General features: G+C 46.0%; 1 protein-coding gene across 1 annotated transcript in view; it reads right to left on the bottom strand.

Moving 5' to 3' along the window:
* The window catches only part of PAX5 (paired box 5), a 70,507-nt gene extending 50,799 nt beyond the window's left edge, over positions 1 to 19,708 (bottom strand). Inside the window, exons 1-2 of the mRNA XM_042829400.1 lie at positions 19,648 to 19,708; positions 19,376 to 19,551 (exon numbers count right to left, since the gene is read on the bottom strand). Of these exons, the coding sequence (XP_042685334.1) occupies positions 19,376 to 19,551; positions 19,648 to 19,708 (237 nt within the window). The remainder of the gene's footprint in view (positions 1 to 19,375; positions 19,552 to 19,647) is intronic.
* Between the last annotated feature and the right edge of the window lie 842 nt (positions 19,709 to 20,550).

The raw sequence follows: 20,550 nt of genomic DNA, 5'->3' as shown, positions 1-20,550 counted from the left end.
GAAGGAACAGCTGCTGGCCACCCATTCTCTCCACCCTGTGCATGGATCAGTGCTGCAAGGAACTTTGCAAAAAAATCAAAGAAACATGGACCTGTGGGAGCATGTCCAGAGGAAGGACACAAAAATGATCTCAGGGATGGAATACCTGTATTACAAGGACAGGCTGAGAGCTGGGGCTGTGCAGCATGGAGAAGAGGAGGCTCTGACAGACCTGAGAGTGGCATTTCAGTATCTAAAAGGGGCCTTTAAGAAAGAAAGGGCAGACTCTCTAGCAGGATCTGCTGTGACAAGTCAAGGGGAAAAAGTTTCAAACTAAAAGAGAGAAGATTTAGATTGGATATGAGGAAGAAGTCTTTTACAGTCAGGATGGAGAGGCACAGGAACAGGTTTCCCAGGGAGTAGGTGAAGCCCCATCCCTGGAGACACTCATGGTCAGGCTGGATGAGGCTCTGAGCCCAGTGTCCCTGTTCATTGCAGTGGAGTTGGACAAGATGACTTTTAAGGTTCTCTTCCAACTCAAACAGTTTTATGGTTCTTTGAAAGACTTCTCATCAGGAACGAATCACCAAAGACTTATCATCATCTTCTGCATTCCTCAGTTGCATTTAGATTTTGTTCTGTTCCTCAGCCCTTACAGCTTATTTGTCATCCAAACCTCTCCTCACCCTCACATTTCCCTCACTTTCATGAACCCAGTCTCTTTCCTCTGACACTGGCTCCTCAGAGATACGCACTGCCCACATCTCTGCTTCAGCGGTGCTTCTGATACCTTTGACCCTTTGGAGCACAGTTTCTGGTGGAGCACTCCTCTGCAGAGATGCTTCCAGCCATTCTCCTGCAGGCGCAACCAGACAAAGCTTCTTCTTCTGGTCCTGCATCCTACCCAGAGCAATCATCACAGAAGCCCCATCTGGCCTTCTCTATGGCAGCCCTCCTGCTTCCTACAGGGCCGCAGCAGGCTGCATGGTCTCTGTCCTGCTCTTCAGCCCCTGCTCTGCATGGAGCTGCCAGCCTTCACACTGCTCCACACTGTTCTGTGACTGCAGTCCCAACATCCCCCTGCATATGTTTATCTGGCATGCTGAAGCCCCAGTCTGAAAAGAGACCGGATGAATGAAAGCACAGCTGCAGTCTTGCAGAGACACCTCGTGTTTAACTCCCTCACAGCCAAAATGTGCTGCAGGGGCTGCTGCTCTTCGCCCACACCCAGCTGAGGCATTACAAGTCTCTTCCTGCAAAATCCCTGCCATGAGAGCCTTAGGTATGCTGCAAATGTCAAAGCATCACAGCTTCCGTCAGTTTTGAGCTGCTAGTAACTAATCTAGGAGGAAACTGTAACAGGAGTAGGTCTCAAATTTTAACTGCAATGATCTGACAACACCACATAAGTGAACTTGATTTATCAAGCTCAGAGGGATTTCACCTGTTACAGCAGCAGAAGCAAATAGCTAGAAGGGTATAGCACACTCTGCTGGGAGAAGGGACAATGGCACACCTCTGCTCCTTCATGTCACCTTGCACAGGGAGAAGGCGCCTGATGAGCTCCAGAGATGGAGTCCAGCCTGCACCTGCTGCTGTAGAAGTGCAAACAACGGAATTTTCAGGCACTTCCCCTGTTCTCATGGCACACCTGCATCCCTCCTCAGAGGCAGTAGCTGCTGCCCACTCCACAGCCAGGCTGACAAGCCACAGGAGGGCAACAAACCATAGAAGGGCCACCACAATAACTGCACACAAGGCACTCACCAGCAGCAGACGTGGGCTGAGTCCCAGCTGCTCTGGACCCAACACCACCTCCTTGCCACCACGTGGTGCAGGGCAGAAGCCAGCCCCTGAACTGCCCCTGTCATCACCTGCACGAAGCAGCTGGGCCATGGCTGGGACCAGCACTAGGCCGATGCAGCAGCAGTGCAGGCAGCTTTGGGAAGAGAAGGAAGCATCCTGCTGCAGAAGGTGACTGCTGACAGGCTGAGACACTGAGCCCTGTGCTCAGCATCTCACAGAGAGATCCCCTCTCGTGGTGCATGTGAGTACACACACAGAGCAGCAAGCAGCTGGAGGGATCAGTGCTGCAGCACAGGGGTCTCAGAATTGGCTCCGCCACCTCTACTTGCGAGTCAGCATTTGCATGACCATCAGGCCTGTCCCTGTGAAGCAGGAACCCTGGCCTGCTTGGTTGGTGAAAAAGCAAGAGTCAGGTGTTCAGTATCCTGGAAATTACCTGAAAAATGACTGCCTGCGGTTGTACCACGTACTGTCTCATCAGCATGGAGCACCACTGCCATAGCATGGAGGAGAGAAAACACAGACATGTGAAACGAGGAAATATAAAAGAAGAGACCGAGGACAAACCAAAAGGACAGGCAAGACTCATGTGCACGTTCTGCCTAGTGCTCTCAACTCGGGAGGACAGGGAGCCAGCAGAGGGGCTGGGGCAGAGGGGAGAGGGGAGCTCAGCATGCACAGCAGTGCACTGCCACACGCAGGAGTGCCCACACTGCACCTCCCTTCCCTGCCAGTTGTCCTTGCGGAGTGCAGATGGGTGCTAGAAGTTTCACACCCATCTTTGTTTCAAAGGCTTTATTTCCAACTATTTCCTCCACGGTCACCTCTGCACCGGCACCAGGATGTGCCATGTGCTGGTGCCTCTGCTCAAGTGGTGCTGGAAAGACTCTGTGACACCCAGATTCCTGGGAGGTGTCATTTGAAATCTCTCTCCAAGTACTGTCCCATTTGTTTTATGGAAGGGAAAACTGACATAGGCCAACATATTTAGGAATAGCTGTGCCAGTGGCTACTTTCCAAAAGTGACAGTAGCCTGGAAAAATAGCTGGAGCATGAGCTCGGTGTCCCTGCACAGGAACTGTGCCTCACACAGTGCAAGTGCCCGCAGTGCAAAGAGAACCCTCCACACTCCACATACCACATCTTGTCAGCAGCCTACGAGGGTGCAAATACGTGAGGAAGAAATTACCAACTTTTATTAGTTTTTAGCAGAAAATGCAGGAAACTCCCCCTGCACCCATACCACCTCCACTGCCCTTGGTTTCTCAGCTGCATACCAAGAGAGATTGCCTTGGACACAAGGTGACAGAGTCTCTCAAACCCCAGCATCTCATGGGAGCACTCACCACAGCCCTCACATCTGACTTCACTGCAGGAGATATGCTGTGGAATAGAAGATGCCTGTGGGGTGGTGGAGGTGATGTGTGCACACTGGGCAAAGAGATGCAGGAGCACTTGGTACTGTTATCAAATAATATGAGCAGTGTCAGAAGGCACGCTCTTGCACCTCCTGTGGCACTACGGTTAAGTGGTGAGATACTCCATCACTGACTTCACTCTGCACTTCTTATAGCAAGATGCCTGAGTGTCATTTACCAGGTCAGCATACCCTAAATAAATGGCAGTTTTCTCTTTGAGGTATACCCAGAAGCTTATTCTAAATTAGCGAAGATGGGCATATAGTGGTGGGGCACAGCCCACTGCAGGGCACACATGGGAAACCCACTGAGGGAGCAGCTCTGCTGTGCCAGGGGCTGGGTTAGCACAGCAGCAGTGCTTTCTTCTTCTGCTCAGATTTCCAAATCACACCTGCAAAAACACGAGCGGGCATAAAGCAGCATGCCTTGTGCCTTGCTGCTACTCCTGTGACCACCTGCAGACAGACCAGTGGGGTTGCTTGGCATGCAGCAGCAAACAGAACCTCAGCCTGAACAGTCAGTGGCTTGGACCTGGTGCAGCTCCAGCTCAGGGCTGCAGGATTTGGCTTTCCTTCTGCACTGCCTGTGTGCACGGCCCTACTCTCCCTGAGCAAACCAGCTGGCAGTGAGATGGAAATGTCTTGAGGGCCTTCACGGCTGACACAGTGCTCTTCCTGATCTGAGATCTGGAGTTAAGGTATAGTGCTTTCTGTTGGACTGCTTGGCCCCAGCTGTGGCCACCAAAGCTTTGCTGAGCCCCGAGGGCAGCAGCAGGCTCACACTTAACATATGCAAGTTGTCCATTCTCAACACATCCAAAAATTAATACAGAAAGGCAGAACTGGCCAACACCTGGAAGGCTCTGCAGAGAAACCCCAACCTCAGCCTCACAAAGAGAAAAGATTTGTAACATTAGATATGGCTCAGGGAGCTCAATCCAAAGCAACTGTAATTAATCTCCCCAGGCTTCCAGGAGCTTGGTGCCACGTGTAGCTGCATGGCCACAAGAGCTATCCCCCCTCAAATGCTATGGGAATGGAAAATTAACTCTGAAGTCCTTCTCAACCACCTCAGACCTGAGCTAGAAGGGTATCTGAGCTGCCATACGTCAGTCTCATCACTGCCACCCCACCAGCCACCCCTCCGTGCTGTAATGCAGACATCTCTTGCCTTACCCACCACCACCACAAGAGCTGATTTTGCTTTGCAGTAACACCCATCTACACGGCTAATTGCAGCTGAGCTCCAATTTCTCTTTGGCTTTGGCAGTGTTTGGCTTCTACTCCCTTAAACGGCATGAAAATTTTATTTCGGCAATGCAGCCTTGTTTCCTTTGTGCAAACAGAATATTTCTAAAACTCTCTTTCACAAAACATACATGTTTTTGTAAAAAATTAACAGCCGTGCTTCTTTTAACCCAAATCCAATTAGGATTGTGTGAATCCCCAGAGGTTCTTCTAAAAATAGGGGAAATGAGCTCACCCCGCCACGGACACGTCTCTCCTCATACGTCGGAATAATTGACTGCCTTTTGACCTAAATCTTCAGATTATCTGCATGTGGGAAACTCTGCACTACGTGTTACTTTTCCACGGTCAAATCCGTGAACAGATGCAGCCATCCTCTGATTTTCCAAAGGGATTCCCAAATCCAATCTAAATGCCTAGAATTTACCTGTTTTGTTTTTTTTTTTTGCTTTATACATATAAATAGCCACATTTCCATTTGCTCTTTGTTTCTCATTTTCATTTTCTTCTAATATCTGCATGTAAATGTCTGAAAATAGCATCTGTAATTGAAGATTATGAAGTATAGCCAGCTCCTGACAGTCCGCTAAGGAAGATGGATTATCCTCATTTTTTCTGTAAATTTTGTCAATTTTGGAATTCATAAGCTATCAACACTGATCAAAACGTGAACGCACAGCTGTGTCAGAGGGAAGGCGCAAGGACGCGCGGCTCCCGCGTTCCTACAGAGCTGCCCTGCCGGCCCTCCCCCGAGCACAGCACAGCGATGGCTCCCAGCTTCGCCTTCACCCCCTCGAAAAAACTCGAATAAATTGGAAGTAGGGAAATTCTCCGCCACGCTGATTCAAATCACAAGGCATAATTTATTGCGCGCTCCCTCCTTTTATTTATCCCTAAGTAGTAAACACGATTTCCATTCGGGGGCTTCGTTATGTTCCGCTCCTAGCAGACAATCACGGCGCAGTTGAGGCAATTGTTTAGCCTCTTCCTCTCAATTTTCCCATTACTGGGAGTAAGTACTGTTGGGACTCTTTAATAGCCCGACTGCAGCCCATATCAATAACAGATGAGGTTTAATCGTCCAATACAAAAATTATTTAGGCTCGGTAAGGACATTCAATGTCATTTGCATAATGGCATTCCTATCCTGAGCACCTAACCCATCGTGCATAAACAAGGCCCCAGGACTATAAATAATAATAAATCATGACGCCCATGCTCCTTTTGCCGTAATAGGAGCCTCTCTTTGCAGAAATTATTTCAGCAGGAAATGGGCACTGCAGTGTTAAAGACGTGGCATACCCAGACCAGTAAATCACACGCGCGCCCTCCTCGGGGGCTGCCCACAGTGAGCAACAAAACCCTGTGAAACAGCAGCACAGAGAGCAGCCGGCACTTGTGGCTGGAATCCTTCCTCCTTCTGCTGTGTTGGTTGCTATTTTTGTTATTTTGTTAAGCAGAGCTGGCAAATTAAACAGAACCCAGGTCTGACTAGCTTGCATTGTGCCCGGATGTGAGTACACAGGGCTGGCCAACTTTATTCTGGATGTGTGCTGTGAGCTGTCCCAGCCTTTGAGACTGCCTAGAGCAAAACTGGTGAGAGCAAGAAGCAGTTACTTCTGACAAAAATGAGTACTATTTCAGAATATGCTATTTCAGAGTAGTTCAGCTGGAAGGGACCAACAGAGATCATCTGGTTCTGCAGGGCTGGCCAAAAATCACCATGTGCCTCAAGCAGTGACGAGCACAGGAACCAGCCGGACACCAGCTCCAGTGCATGGCCATCCTCCTGGCTGGACGCCGAGGGGTGAAGCAGGGACTGCCCAGGGGAAGCAGGCTGGGGCAGGGCTGGCTGAGCCATGAGGATGCCGCCAGGGTCCAGTGCCTGCCAGGCCTTGGCACCTGCTGCACAGCCCAGAGACACAGGGTGCCCACAGTTCCAGTGCTTGTCTTCCTCAGGAGGGAATGGTATCCCTACTTCAGAGCTTCCTACGGCCCATGAAGGGCTAGGAGAGCTGTGCAGTCGGACCTGGCCCCTCTGTAACCTGCAGAGAGGCATCCCTGCCTCCCAGCGTGATGCCTGCAGCAACACCACCGCCTCGCAAAGCAAACTCTGCGCGCCTGTGTCTCACACTCAGCATCCTTGAACTTCCTTTGGAAGATTTTGGGGCAGAAAACAAAGGCCTCAGAACATGAGTTGTTTTTTAACCAAGCCCTTCACAGGCCAATAAAAGCACCATCCATCTGGCTGAGGCAGGTAGGCCAGCAGAGCCCTTCCTACTGGTTTGTAAGCAGGAGTCTCCAAGCAAAAATGACGAGAAAGGCTGTCTAAAAACACACAGACATACGTTTCAGTGATCTACAGTGGCTTTCCAGTTTTTAGACTCACCAGGCAAATGACAAGTGTTCAAAGTAACAGTGAGAGAGGACAGCAGTGGTGACAGCTGATCTCTGCTTTTGATGTGATTTGCATCTCTGTACACATACCTTCAGTTGCCCATTTCTCTAAGGCTCTTTCCTCTCAGTACAAACACTGCTCAGTTCATACAGGAACAACTGCTTACTCCGTTTCACACTCGCCTTTGTTAGCGCTGGCCTGGCACCAGCGTCACCAAAGGTCTTTTCACAATACCTGCACAGGCTCTTTCCCACCATCTGATTAGCAGAGCCACCTGTTAAACCCAGCAGGCAGCTCAGCAACACACAGCCATGGTGAGAATCAGAAGACAAGATAAAGCTCGTGGGTTGAAATAAGGGCAGTATAACAGGACAGAAAAGGAAGGGAAATTAATAATAATAATAATAACAGAATATACAAAACGAGAAATGCACGATGCTGACCCACCGATGTCCAATCAGTCCCCTGGAAGCACACGCACACCAGACACCACTACTGCCACTTTTATAGTCCTGCACGATGCCGTGTGGTGTGGACTCCTTCGGACAGGTGGAGCCACTTGTCCCCGCTCTGCTCCTTCTCAGCTCTTTCTGCCCCCCCAGGCTTCGCTGGTAAGGCAGTATGGGAAGCTGAAATGTCCTTGACTCTGTGTAAGCACTGCTCTGCAACAACTGAAACCAACTAAAATAAAGCTTTACTTTCTGAAGAGTACAGAGATTTCCTAACATATTTTCAGGAGCTTCTCACTAGCCATTTTGTTAGCAACAGCATTGTAGGCTCATCCTTCTGACTCATGCCCCACACCCAACAATGTGGGCCTCCTTTCTCACAAAGCAGCATCTCTGCTGTCTTTCTCCTCTCTCAGAGGGATTTCCTTGTTTTCTCCTTTCCAGATGTTGCCATGAGTTCATGCAAAGCCCTTCTTATAACTTCTCCCTTCCCTACACCTCATGAATCATCCCTACCACTGCACAAGGAAATGACCACATCACTCTTTGTCATCAGCTTCTATCATTCTACACATAGAGTGGAATAGAAGCTGAAAAGGAGCATCCAATTAAAATAGCACATGACACATTCTATGCTGATGGAAGAGAATCACAGAATCACAGAATCCTTAGAGTTGGAAGGGCCCCCTGAAGGCCATCCAGTCCAACTCCCCAGCAATGCACAGGGACACCACAGCTCCATTGTGTTGCCCAGGCCTGATCCAGCCTTGCTTTGAAAGTCTCCAGGGACAGGGCATCAACCACATCTCTGGGCAACCTCTTCCAACTGCCTCACCACCCTCACTGTAGAAGATTTTTTCTTTATATCCAACTTAAATCTGCCCTCTTTAAGCTTGCAGCCATTTCCCCTTGTTCTGTCACCACAGACCCTGCGGAAGAGTCTGTCCCCTTCTTTCCTGTAGCTCTCCTTTAGATACTGGTGTCACCTCGCAGCCTTCTCTTCTCCAGGCTGCACAGCCCCAGCTCTCTCAGCCTGTCTTATAGAAGAGGTGTTCAGCAGTTTAAAACCAAGCTCACAATCATTTTATGGCACTTGTTGTCGCAAGATATTACTGAAACACATTGCTTTTTATGATTCTGGAAGGAAATTCCATCAACAAAAGTGACAATTTCAGCCATTCGAGGGAGGATGTACATTGTTACAGTGGCTCTCTTGCTTCCACTGAGGCATCTCAGTACAGAAGAAGATGCAACCTGCTGTACGTATTCACCTCAGGATATCCCTGCTGTGTAATGTGAAGCAGAAATATGATGGACGGCGCACTGTGAATGTGCATGAGTTTTACATCTATCTTACCAGGTATTTTTAATCCATCCAATTGATTGCTCCAGACATTTGAGATGTCTTGTGCACATTGTAAGAACAACATCTGTAATTTTTTTTACACTTTCAGAGGACCTACCTCAAGGTTTTTCATAAATGTTGTCTGAGATTGCCTCCCAGTACTCCTTTTGTAAAGCTGTCTGTATTACACAGATGAAGAGACTCAGTGTTGTGAAGGCAATCACTAAATACCCAAAAGAGGCCACAAGATACAGCTGACCCCCTTCCTGCCACCTCCTCCTGTCTGAACAATCTTTTACAAAAAGGAGGGTCATAGCAGACCATATTAAGAGCAGACAATCTAATAATGCAGAGAATACCACAGGGCCCAGTATGAAATTCATGTGTTTTTGCTGTGTGACTTCTCTGCCCCAGATTTCTGTTTGTATGACATCTCTTGGGATTCTGACAGCAGCTCAGAATTCTTCTGTGTTTCATCTGTGTGCTGTAAACTGATTACAAAACAACAGCCAAAAACACTGTAGCTCCAGGTACACTTAATTTCCACCCAGAATCACAGAATGGCCAGGGTTGGAAGGGACCTCAAGGATCATGAATCTCCAACCCCCAGGGAAAGTCACAAACTTTGTAGTATTTTGTGGCTTGTTGCACAAGTAAAGTAGAGCAAAATCATATTAACCCACAAAATCCTGACTCATCACACTCTGAAATCTGGACATTCACATATGCTCTTTGTTTTCTAAAAGATTTTCTTCTCTTTTTCATATTTGCTTTCCAGATGTACCTCTGCTGGTCTGAAGCACTTATAGGCTGCTGGATGAAGATAAATAGATTCTGCAGCTCAGCAAGTAGAATGACGCCCACAGCCTAGCAATGCTCGAGGCCTGGCATGTCCTCACTCTTGTGAATGACTCCAGCAAAAGACTGCCAGCATGGAGAAAAGAGATGACAGGTTTTCATGAAATATTCTAGTTTCTGTCATTCTTTTTCTTTTCTGTTAGGAAGACTGGTTCAGCTGGGTAATCACCACTTGGCTGCAATAACATCACCAAGGCTGAAGACACCCAGGTACGTCATGAGCATTAAAACATCCCAACAAGAAAACAGTTTCAGATAACCAGAAGGAAACCACACTATTTATACAACCCAAATTGGGTCAAACTGGGCAGCCTGGTCTGGTGGTTGGCCACTCTGCACCTAGCAGGGAGGTTGAAACTAGATGATCATTGTGGTCCTTTTCAACCCAGGCCATTCCATGAGTCTATGATCTCTACTATGCTCAGTGCTGCCCCGTGTTTTCATGTCAGAAGTGTATTTGAGGGCCATATTCTCATAGTCTTCTTTACAATGACAAGAGCCAGAGAGCAATTGTTTGCCTGAATGAAAACATGGATGTGAGATCTCTGGCTTCAAGAGAAACTTTCCATCAGCATAAAGCCTCACAAGTTACCAACCTGAAAATCACTCCTCAGCTACTTAATTTGATAACAATTTATTGCCTACCTTAGTTTTGCCCTTATTTAATCATGCATTTTACCTACGTAGACAAACCTTACAATTGTTCAAATGCTCTCAATTAAAAGCATTGTTCAGTCTCTCAGCATGGCTCCCTTCAGCACTATCCGTTTTGGAAAAACATCATCCCGCTTCCAACATGATATGGAAATACCACCCAATTCAGTGTTCCTTAACCCTGACATCCAAGAGCTGCTTGCACCTCTGAGATCCCGACGAAAACCATGAATGTCCGCAGGATAAACCTTTCCCCTTTAACCACCCCCTTAAACCACCTTTAAAGAGGCAAGTCATGTCATTCCCACTTCACAGCTACAAAAAAAAAAAAAAAAAAAAACAAATCCCACCTGGGCTTCTAGCCTGTGTGAAATAATACCTGTCATTTGGATTTTTCTCTGTACGTGGTTTGTTTGAACTCCTGCTTCTCTGTGGTTCACGTTAGTCAATTTTATTTTCAAGGAGAGGAGCGGGACTGAAACCATTCCCCTACATGTCATGCTACTCTCTTCAGGTAAGAGTTTTCCTCAGTTCAGGTTAATTATTTTCTTCAGTTCAGCAAATTCTGCTGCCATGGAATTCTTAACGTGGCTTAGTGAGTACTGTTGGTGATAGGCGGATGGTTGGACTGGATGATCTTGAAAGTCTTTTCCAACCCTGGTGATTCTGTGATTCTGTGCTTCTGTGATTAAGGAGCCACTACAGAGAGGAGTTTTGAAACCACCTTTATTTCTAGAAGTAGACCAGCTCCACAATTCCTTAATTTCATCCTGCGGTGTCTTTTGTAGGTTGTTTCATTCAACCTCCTGCTCATCAAATGGGAACCAGAAACTATGGTAGTCTTCTCAAAATCCACCAGCTGCTCTGGAAGAGCTGCTTAGGCTCATGCCATCTGCATAGACAGAGCAGGGCCTTTTACCCCCACCGGCTCTTCAACTCATTCTAAGTTTGATTTTCATGTTTTCCACTGCGGTGACGGATAAGTCACATCACAAAATCTGGAACGAACAGCAAAAGGCTGGACATCGGGGTCTTTGGGTAATTCAGGTTGGAAGGAACCCTTAGAAGTGTCTGATGGTGTGGGAAGCTGAGAGATTCAAGAGTGTCTCAAAGCAGGGCCAGCCATTTAGTCAGGCCAGGTCACTCCTGAACTTGAGACAGCAGTGATTTCCAAACCAATGGGTGGAAATTGTATCCGGGTCTATTCAAAGCCTGTAGGATCCACATTTGCTAGAGACCAAGAAAAGAAGTTTTGTTCCCATTCTTCAAATTCCAACATAAACCCCTTCCATCCAGTGTCAAGGCAAGCAGGCATTACATTAAATAAGTACACAGGCAGAGGTAGAGGGAATCTATCTGTAGATTCCTCTTTCCTCCATCTATTATTTTCCAAAGAGAAAAATACCACACAAGTAGATATTATGCTTACATGTGATATTAAAAATCTTACAAAAGGCCAGTACAGCACAGGTCTCCTTCAGCTCATGGTCAGTCTGCTTTTAGCCTGGCTGCTCTCTGTACTCTTTTTTGTAACAGCACTATCTACTAGCTGTCTGCTGATGGCATGAAACCTTGAAAGGAAAACTGTGCAAAAGGTATGAAATAATAGACTTCATTTCTCATCCAAAACTGGGAAAAAAAGAAGAAGAGAAAAAAAAAAAAGAAACCTATCAGCAAAACACATGATGATCAAAGAGAAGAAATTACTCAGTAAAATTACCCAGATGTAAAATTGCAAAGAAATTTGGCAAGATAACAAGATGGAAGAGCTCTCTAAAATTTCCCACTTCTGTACAAAACTTACAAAAGAAGTGAGGAGTTTCCTAGAAGAGACCAACTGTTGTCTGAGCAAGATTCTGCATCTGAACAAAATGTCCTCTTGCCAAGCTTTGAGGTGACCTGCCTATTCACTTCTGCTCACAGCCACACTACAGTCCCATTGTGCAACCTGAGCATATTTTAGGAAACAGTTCAGCATAGCTGAAGCCTGATCATCCTTGTTATTAAGACAGGGACATAACTGCTGCAAGCACAGGAGTGCTTTACTTCAGCTGTGCAGAATGCTGAAGTGCTGGTTGGAAACAGCAAAACATTCCCTGCTGATGTTACCTAACAGCAGTGGTGCTAAGCCTGAAATTTTCCACTGCTGTTTAAGAGAATGCTGCCCAGTCCCTTATGCATAGAAGACCCCAGGACAAAAGCGTGCCACATTCTCCTTCAAGTACATCTCAGTTTCTGAAGTGGCCCAAGCACCTGTCTGCAGCTGGTGCTGCAGTCGGAGACACTGAACATCATATCCCCCTGCCTACGCTGCACTTCTGTGTGAATGCTGGGAAGCCACAGCCAGCAGCTGGATACAGAGAGTTCAGCTCCACCTGGCTGTTCAAGGGGAAAAGAAAAAAAACATACCTGAATGCACCCATATTGAACAAAGAGAAAAAAGAGAAGAAAAAGAGGAAGCTGGATAGCCTCACATGCTGAAGGCTCAGCTTCCAGTAGCAAAGGGCAATTCACAGCTCCAAGTTTCCTTGCAGGACCTCTGAGGATCCTCAAGCATGGTGTTCTACCCAGCATTTCTGAAGCACTGCCTTCATACTTTGCTGGAAGCTGATAGGCTCCCCACAGACTGCAAGCCACAATTAATTGCTGCATCTCAGGTCTCAAAGGGCTTTGTGCAGGGGGCAACCTCTTGGTTCTTGCAGTGAGAATTGGGGTAAGAATAGCTGTCATCTCCAAAGAGCTACTTCTCCTTCCCGGAGAATTGTTCTGTGCTATAGCTGAGCACTAGTCCTCAACAGTCCGGATTTTATTCTCTTTAAATTTCGCCATTATTCCAAGGTAATACATGGGCAAGCAAAAAATAAAAAAATTTAAAAAATCACCAGCCTGAGATGTTCTTGCAAGGGGCATCTGACTCTCTTAAAGGACACTTTTTCCCCATCTCTGCCTGTTTTAAACAGCAGCCAGAACAGATGTGAGGTACCAGGAGTTAGCACTTCTCCATAGCACACAGACATGAGATCCAGACTGCCTGTTCCCACACACCTTAAGAACCCTTCCTTGGCTCATCCTGAAGATCATCAGCAAGCAAACTCAGGGAACCAAGGGTAGTGTGGTACAGGGTCAGCACAGTGACATATAAAGTGGCAAGAACTGCAGGTCCGGGTGGATGAAGAACTGAACATGAGCCAGCAGTGTGCTCTTACAGCTCAGAAGGCAGATGGTATGCTGGGCTCCATCAGCAGAGGGGTGGCCAGCAGGGATGGGGAGGTGATCGCCCCCCTCTACTCTGCTCTTGTGAGGCCCCATCTGCAGCACTGCATCCAGGTCTGGAGCCCCCAGTACAAGAAAGACAGGGAGCTGTTGGAGAGGGTCCAGAGGAGCCACAGAGATGAGCAGGGGACTGGAGCACCTCCCTACAAAGACAGGCTGAGGGAGCTGGGCTTGTTCAGCCTGGAGAAAAGAAGGCTGCGGGGTGACCTCATGGCAGCCTTTCAGTAATTAAAACAGGATGATAAACAGGAGGGGAATCAACTTTTTACAAGGGTAGACAGCGATAGGTCAAGGGGGAACTGTTCTAAGTTCAAGGAGGGAAGGTTCACATTGGATGTCATTGGGAAGCTCTTTACAGAGAGAGTGGTGAGGTGCTGGAACAGCTGCCCAGAGAGGCTGTGATGCTCCGTCCATCCCTGGAGGTGTCCAAGGCCAGGTTGGATGGGGCCCTGGGCAGCCTGGGCTGGTATTAAATGTGGAGGTTGGTGGCCCTGCGTGTGGCAGGGGGTTGGAACTTGATGATCCTTGGGGTCCCTTTCAACCCAAGAACATTCTATGATTCTATGACCACAGCACAAAAGGCAGAGCTAAAATGCACTCCAGTCCCCAGCTCTACCTGCATGCAGGGGCACCTTGTCCCAGTCCTGCACAGGAAAAGAATCAGAGCCCCAACAAAGGCAGAAGGACATGCCATAGGCTGCAGGTCATGTCTGAAACACAGGATCACAGGTTTTAGCATAAATTACGGACCAGGAGGATATGTGGTCCCTTACAAAAGTGTGGCTAAGAAGGAAATCTCTGCACAGTTTAACCTTCCACAACCTCTGAACTGCATCTGGGGTCACAGTACACCAGTGCTCCCAGCTGCTGTCCCTCCACCACTCTGCCTGCAGCGAACCCCTCGCCCTTTCCATTTGGTAATAGTATTGATCTGCTGGCAGCAATGGGCTGGATAATTAGCCAGGAATTAGGGTTTCTATTACAGCCAGGAGGCTACTCCAGCTGATTTATCACCTGAATAATTTACTGTGATTGAAAGGAAATTAAAACGAACTCCATTTGACAACTGTGCACTTTTATGGGCTCCAGTGAAGACTCAAAAGCCAAATTAATAGCCTCGTGTTGCTTAATAGTCTACTGAGAGTAAATATGGGAAGGTTTTTCCTCTCCCGACATGCTTTCTTAGGCTGGATTTTAGAGTTGGTTTTGTTTCTGGTGGTTTTTTTTCTTCCCACCAATGAAGCCATAGCCTGAATCAGAAGTTGTTTCAGCTGATAGAAGAGGAGCAATAAAAACTGCAGACCTGCCTTCCAAGCCACTTTTTGCTCCACATTTTCTTTTGATCAGAGATATGCTCCATATTTTTCACTGTTACTGAAAACCATGTAGTTTTGGGAAGAAGTAAATAAACAGTGGCTCTACTTTTCTCGTTACAACTTTCAGAGTAATTTCAGAAAATCCCCAGCAGCCCCATCCACCCAGACACAGTTTCCCTTAGGGAGAAAACCACATTAATTTTATGCCAGAGACCAGGAGCAAGGTCCTACATCTCATTCCTTCCTTCTGCTTCTCTAATGATTTTCTGAGTAAATGAGTCAAATCAGAAATGAAATGTAAGTCCTGAAAAATAAGTCCTACTTTCTCCCTTTTTCTTGGACACTCCCTGCTATTCCTGGAGATTAAAATCCCATGCTGTAGGAAGGGCTGTGCATCTCCCTGCGTGCTCCTCCTTTGGTCAGCTCAGCTCCTTCATTACAGCACTTTCTGAGGTCAATCAAACGTAACTAGCTGTGCACAACTTTTTTACTCTTTCTGATTTACTAGTAATTCTTTCGGCGGTGTTGGACACGCGGAATTCAGCTGCCTGTATTTATCTCCAGGCTTAACAGTACTGCATCTCACAAGTGAATATATTGCTTCATGTTTTTCAGGTTAGCTCCCACCTGCAGTATCCCTGTATCATTCAGAAACGAATTCAAAAAGAGATGATCAATTCAGTTCTAGCTAGAAGTAATGTGAAAGCATCAGCAAAGACGAGGGAATTATCTGCTATTATCAGCAAGTTGTTCTCTACTAATTCAGTGACCTACACAGTGTTCAACCTGGTCACATCATGCTATGCTTCATTATGGCCCCGATCTGAAGTCTGTTGAAGTCAATAGAAATATTGACCGGCTGATGTGTCGGCTGCACGGTGCTGCTGGTTGACACTCGTGAGCAGAATGCCATTGCAGTGATGGCACTGCAAACACACACCTACATGCAGCTCAGAATCATTTCCCAGAAACACGTGAGTGTTCTGCCAACATCTCCAGCCAGTGCAAATCAATTGTGGGCTGTTTGCAGATGAGATGAGCACAAAAGGGGACAAAAGTGATGGAAAGGCATTCACTTAAACATCAGTTACTGTTCATAGCAGGATTCTTGTAGGATAGAGTAAGGCCAGAGTGTGACTATCCTCACATTACACTCCAGTAACACGTAGATACCAGTGGACTCGGTTTGGAAGGGACCTCCACCTTCCCATCTCACAACTTCTTGACATCACAGCACAGCATTCACCTGCCATTAAATGTTTGTCATGCACTGCACGTGTGGGTATTACATAGCAGTCCTGCAAAGTGCACTCGGGTACATGTACGGCTGTATCACAGGGACACTAGGTTGCTCGATGAGACACATAATGCCCTAATTCCATCCCCTGACAAATCTTTAATTATATCCCAACAAATCTTTAATTATATGAACATATGGTGGGATCCCTGCCTCACCCTATGCCTACAACAGACTTTGTTTCTGAATGAGGTACTGTCTGCCATAGATTCTCTTGTCACTGCCTTTCCTCTCAGCACTGCAATAGCCTGTAGTCAGAGGTAAGTATTCATTCCCTGTGGTCTTCTTTGTCTCAGTCATCTTTTACAGTAGATATGAAAACTCAGATTGCCAAGTGCACAACGTGTTTGGAAGTAAGAGCTAACCTGCAGGTCTGCATTTCACAGAAGGGAGCTGAAGAACAGCAACGTTAAAAACAGCAGAGTAAAGGAAACAGAATGGGTGCACTCAAGGTGAAGGCTTGGGCAGTGGTGAGCAGGCACTCTGACTTTGGACATCAAAGCCCTGCTTATGTAAGTGACAATCCACAGTTTCCAATAAACGAGCCCAAAACACCCAGAAAATAAATCAGAAAGAATTCAGGCAATAGGTGCCAGCCTTCAGCTGGAGGCAGAACGCGTTCAGACTGCAGATGTTCAGCAATGTGGAATGGACTTTGTTCTCCCACATCACTGCTCGCTCTGACACAGGGACTGTGCCCAGCTCACAAAGAAGAAAAATTAGAGAAGAACAGCGAAACAGAGAGGAAAATATACTTTCTTGTCTAAAGAAACACGAGTCTTCCCGTAAAGTACCTGGAGCCCTCTTCAGCTGACTGTCACAGGGACCAAGAAGTTTTTGTGCCTAAACAACATCCGCAGTGTTCCATTTGCTCCTTCTGCATGTTTCTAACACAGTAGATAGGCAGTGGATCAGCACTCCTGTTAGACTCCCCACTCTTTATGAGGAGCACCTTTTCCTTAATTTCCTCTTCAGAAGCAGCTAAGGACTCCATGCATCCATTGCTGACCTAGTTCCTAATGCACTGACTTCTGAGTTCAACCACATTCTGGACTGACAGATTCTGAATGCGGATCACAGTTCACTACAGTCATTAATGGGAGAGACAACTCTGGTTTTCCAAGTCACGTGGTAATGCTTCCATCTTCATCTAGTGAGAGGTATCCCCTCCTATGGTCTGTGCATTGGAATTAGATGATCTTTAAGATCCCTTCCAACCCAAAACATCCTGTGATTCTAGGATTCTGTATTTTCTTTCTAACTGATTTTTTTTGTCTCACTAATTGGTCCAGACAGTCTCTCCACTTTGGTTAAGTTTCACGACAGCTTTGCTTTACTACCAAAGAGGTTAAACATGACTGCTTACTAAAGCAGTGCAGTTCATATCACATCCTTGAGAATCAGACATTTGTATTAATTATGCATGTTCCTGTTGAAAATATACTTTGCATGCCACCAAAAAGCAAATCCCATTTCGAACAACCACGAGCCCTTAATCATAGCCAAACCTCCCAAAAGCAAATGGGAATGTTAAAGGGAATGTTAAAGAAAATGACTAGCAAACTCCATTTGTAATTAAAAATGCCTAAACAAAACTATTCTGCTAAGGACCTTTCATATACTACAGTATCTTTCCCTCAGAAATATGTTTCTCAGCATCTGTTTGTCTTCTCAGTCTGTGCAGAAAGTGCCCTTTTTACCTGATCAGTAGAAGCATATCCCCAGATTTGATGCTCTGGTTGCACAGCCATTCCAGTTACAACTGCTTATACAGATCCAGGGAGATCCTTGCTCCAGCAATAGCTGAATATCCCTGCAGAAGCCAGCAGACTTCAGAAACATGCTCTTTTAATTCTTCTTTCTATTAAACCATCTCTTTGTGTTCATGTCTGGACTGCATCCCATGAGCTACAGTTCTACAAAACTCAGAAAATTTGGAATACAGAAAACTAAGGAAGGTATATGAAAGTTAAGCAGGGACAGATCTAGCATCAAACATCTCTGAAGTGACCAATACTGAAAGTGCTTACTGTAGTAGGAAGTGGATCTGTGCCTGTCCCCTCCATTATCCCTGGTGTTAAGGATGGGATAACCACCATCTAGTGGTACGCGAAGGCCATTTCACCTTCAAAACGTGCTTGGCTTTCCTGAGGAGCTTTTTTAAAGAAAAACTGAATTGATTTCAGCAACTTCCTCACCTTTTTCCAGGCTGAATTTAGATTTACAGAGTTCACAGATACAAACCAGGGAAACCACAGAGCCAGCAGAAACTGGTAAAAAATGAATGACAACAAATGACAGCACGCGTAGGCTTAAGGGCAAATGGAGCTTCTACTCTACCACTCCACACATGGAGTTTTTTCTTTAGTTACGCCGATGCATGTTCCTCAATGCTGAAGTCACAGCGGTAATAGATGGCCACCTTCCTGATACTCTCCGGTGTCTTTCAAATGTTTAGACTCCTCTAAGGGAAACCACTGTTTGTTTGCAGTTCGAGGAGTTCAAACACCTTGCTAAAATTTAATATTAGTAACAATGGAGATTAGCAATGACTGATTACATTGCTAACTATAGAAAATGCAGCAAGCGAGGCCTATGTTGGACCTGACAGCCACACTTTCATTTCTGTGTCCCATAAATTTAAGTCTGAGGCCTACAAACAAAAAGCATGTTAAGAAACACAGCCAATAATTTTTCTTTTTTTTTTTTTTGCTTTTACTTCTGCATAGCGTCTGCTAAAACAGAACTTTTCCTTCAAAACATCGTGCCGAATCTTTTAAAATACACTGCTAGTCTGCAGGTGCAACAAATTTACCTTCACGTATTAATTGGGTGTTTCTCTCTGCAAATGGCCAATTAAATGACTAATAAGCCATTTCCAGATATAAAAAACTAATTTGTGTGCGCAATCAAGCTAACTATGGGCCAAAATTAGGCACAGAGTTTTACAAATCTATTCCTTATTTTCTGCAGCTTACTTTACGTCCAACAGGAGTATCAGAAGACGTGATGCTCCTCATGCCCTCACTTGATGTGACTGGCCCAGATCAGGCGTAATTTCATATCTGAACACATGCTAACCTTCACACAGCTGGTGTTTTGTGTCATTTTTAATAGTCTTCTGTGGTCAACATGCTCTTGGCTGAAGAGCTTGATACGACACCTGTTTCTCCGTGCACATCTGTTTCTGCTATTCTACTATTCTACTATGCACTATTCTGTTTCTACTGCACATTTCAGAAATAATTTTTTGTTGTTTTCCACTAAGGAGGCCTCTGCCAGGAGAAAGCATATCTAGAAAAAGAAAAAAAAAAGTTTAATGTTTGGAACAGTACCTGCTCTGGTTTGATGGGCTCTGTCGTCGTGAAAATGTCAGAATAATGCTGCCTCTCGAAGACTCGATCCAACACTTCTAACTGCTGCTGGGTGAACAGGTCTCCACGCATCTGTTTCCGGAGAAAATCTCTACCCGGGAGAGAATGGCCATTGGGTACTGGAGGTTCCTGAATACCTTTCAAAGAGGACAAAGAAGACCGAAGAATAAATGGGCATTAAAATGATGAGTGTCTATTTTATCCATCGTATAGGTGGGTACTTCACTGCTTACACAATGAAGAATCATAGAGTACAGGAGCAAGACGCACACTGCTAGAAGATGCATTGATCATTCCTCCATTATAGCTGACTCTCAAAGCAATCATCTACCATCACTGACTCCACGTATAATTCAAAGGCATGACAAAGGGTAGCAGTCACACGTTTGTTCTCAGCGCTGCCATGCAATATTTGAGAACCTGTAATGGTCAAGCTGTAGTAAGACATGGGAAGATAAGTACAAAACCTGATGTTAGATCCACAGTCCACTTGGCCCAGCTCCAAGGAGGTCTGCTTTGTCTGTTCACTGTCATAGCTGTGCCTGTGACACCTGCCAGTCTTGCTGAGCTCCATTCTATGCAAAGGTTTGACTATCATGTGCTCACGTCAGGAAGCAAGGACTCATACTCCAGAGCCATGTTCAGCTTGCAGAAACTGGACAGTCAATTTTCCAAAGAGACACTAATAGCAGCACACAACCATTGGAGTTACCACTGCAACACTCTGAGGAAGCACTCTCCCAGCTCACAATACTACTTAGTTGTAATTTCACTTTACGTTTCTTAAACTGATCGGCATGATGAAAGCCAGGGCCCTAAGTCAAATTTTCTCGCTCTATCTCCCCCTCCTTCCAGCAGAGGTTGTTAACAGAAGTAGTAAGTGGCTGCTCATGGCTTAAAAAGCCATGAGACAAGTTCGAAAAATGTTTAGATAAGCAGTTAAAAAAAAACCTCCTGCAATATGGGAGCTTGATTCAGTTTGCTTTACTGAAAATTTGCAGTGGTTTCCTGTCTTTCCTTCATCTGTCAGTGCTAGAAATACATCTTTTACGTTCTGAAGGCAGAGATATGCAGTATTCCTAAGGACTCCAGGAGGTGGAACTCCAACAACAGCAGTGAACATCAGATTTTGACTC

This window comes from Centrocercus urophasianus, unplaced genomic scaffold (genome assembly GCF_019232065.1).
Source record: "Centrocercus urophasianus isolate 14NV4802_14NV808 unplaced genomic scaffold, USGS_Curo_1.0 seq_31, whole genome shotgun sequence".
In the NCBI taxonomy this organism is placed as follows: Eukaryota; Metazoa; Chordata; class Aves; order Galliformes; family Phasianidae; genus Centrocercus; species Centrocercus urophasianus.
This window is presented reverse-complemented; position numbering and strand designations above follow the sequence as displayed.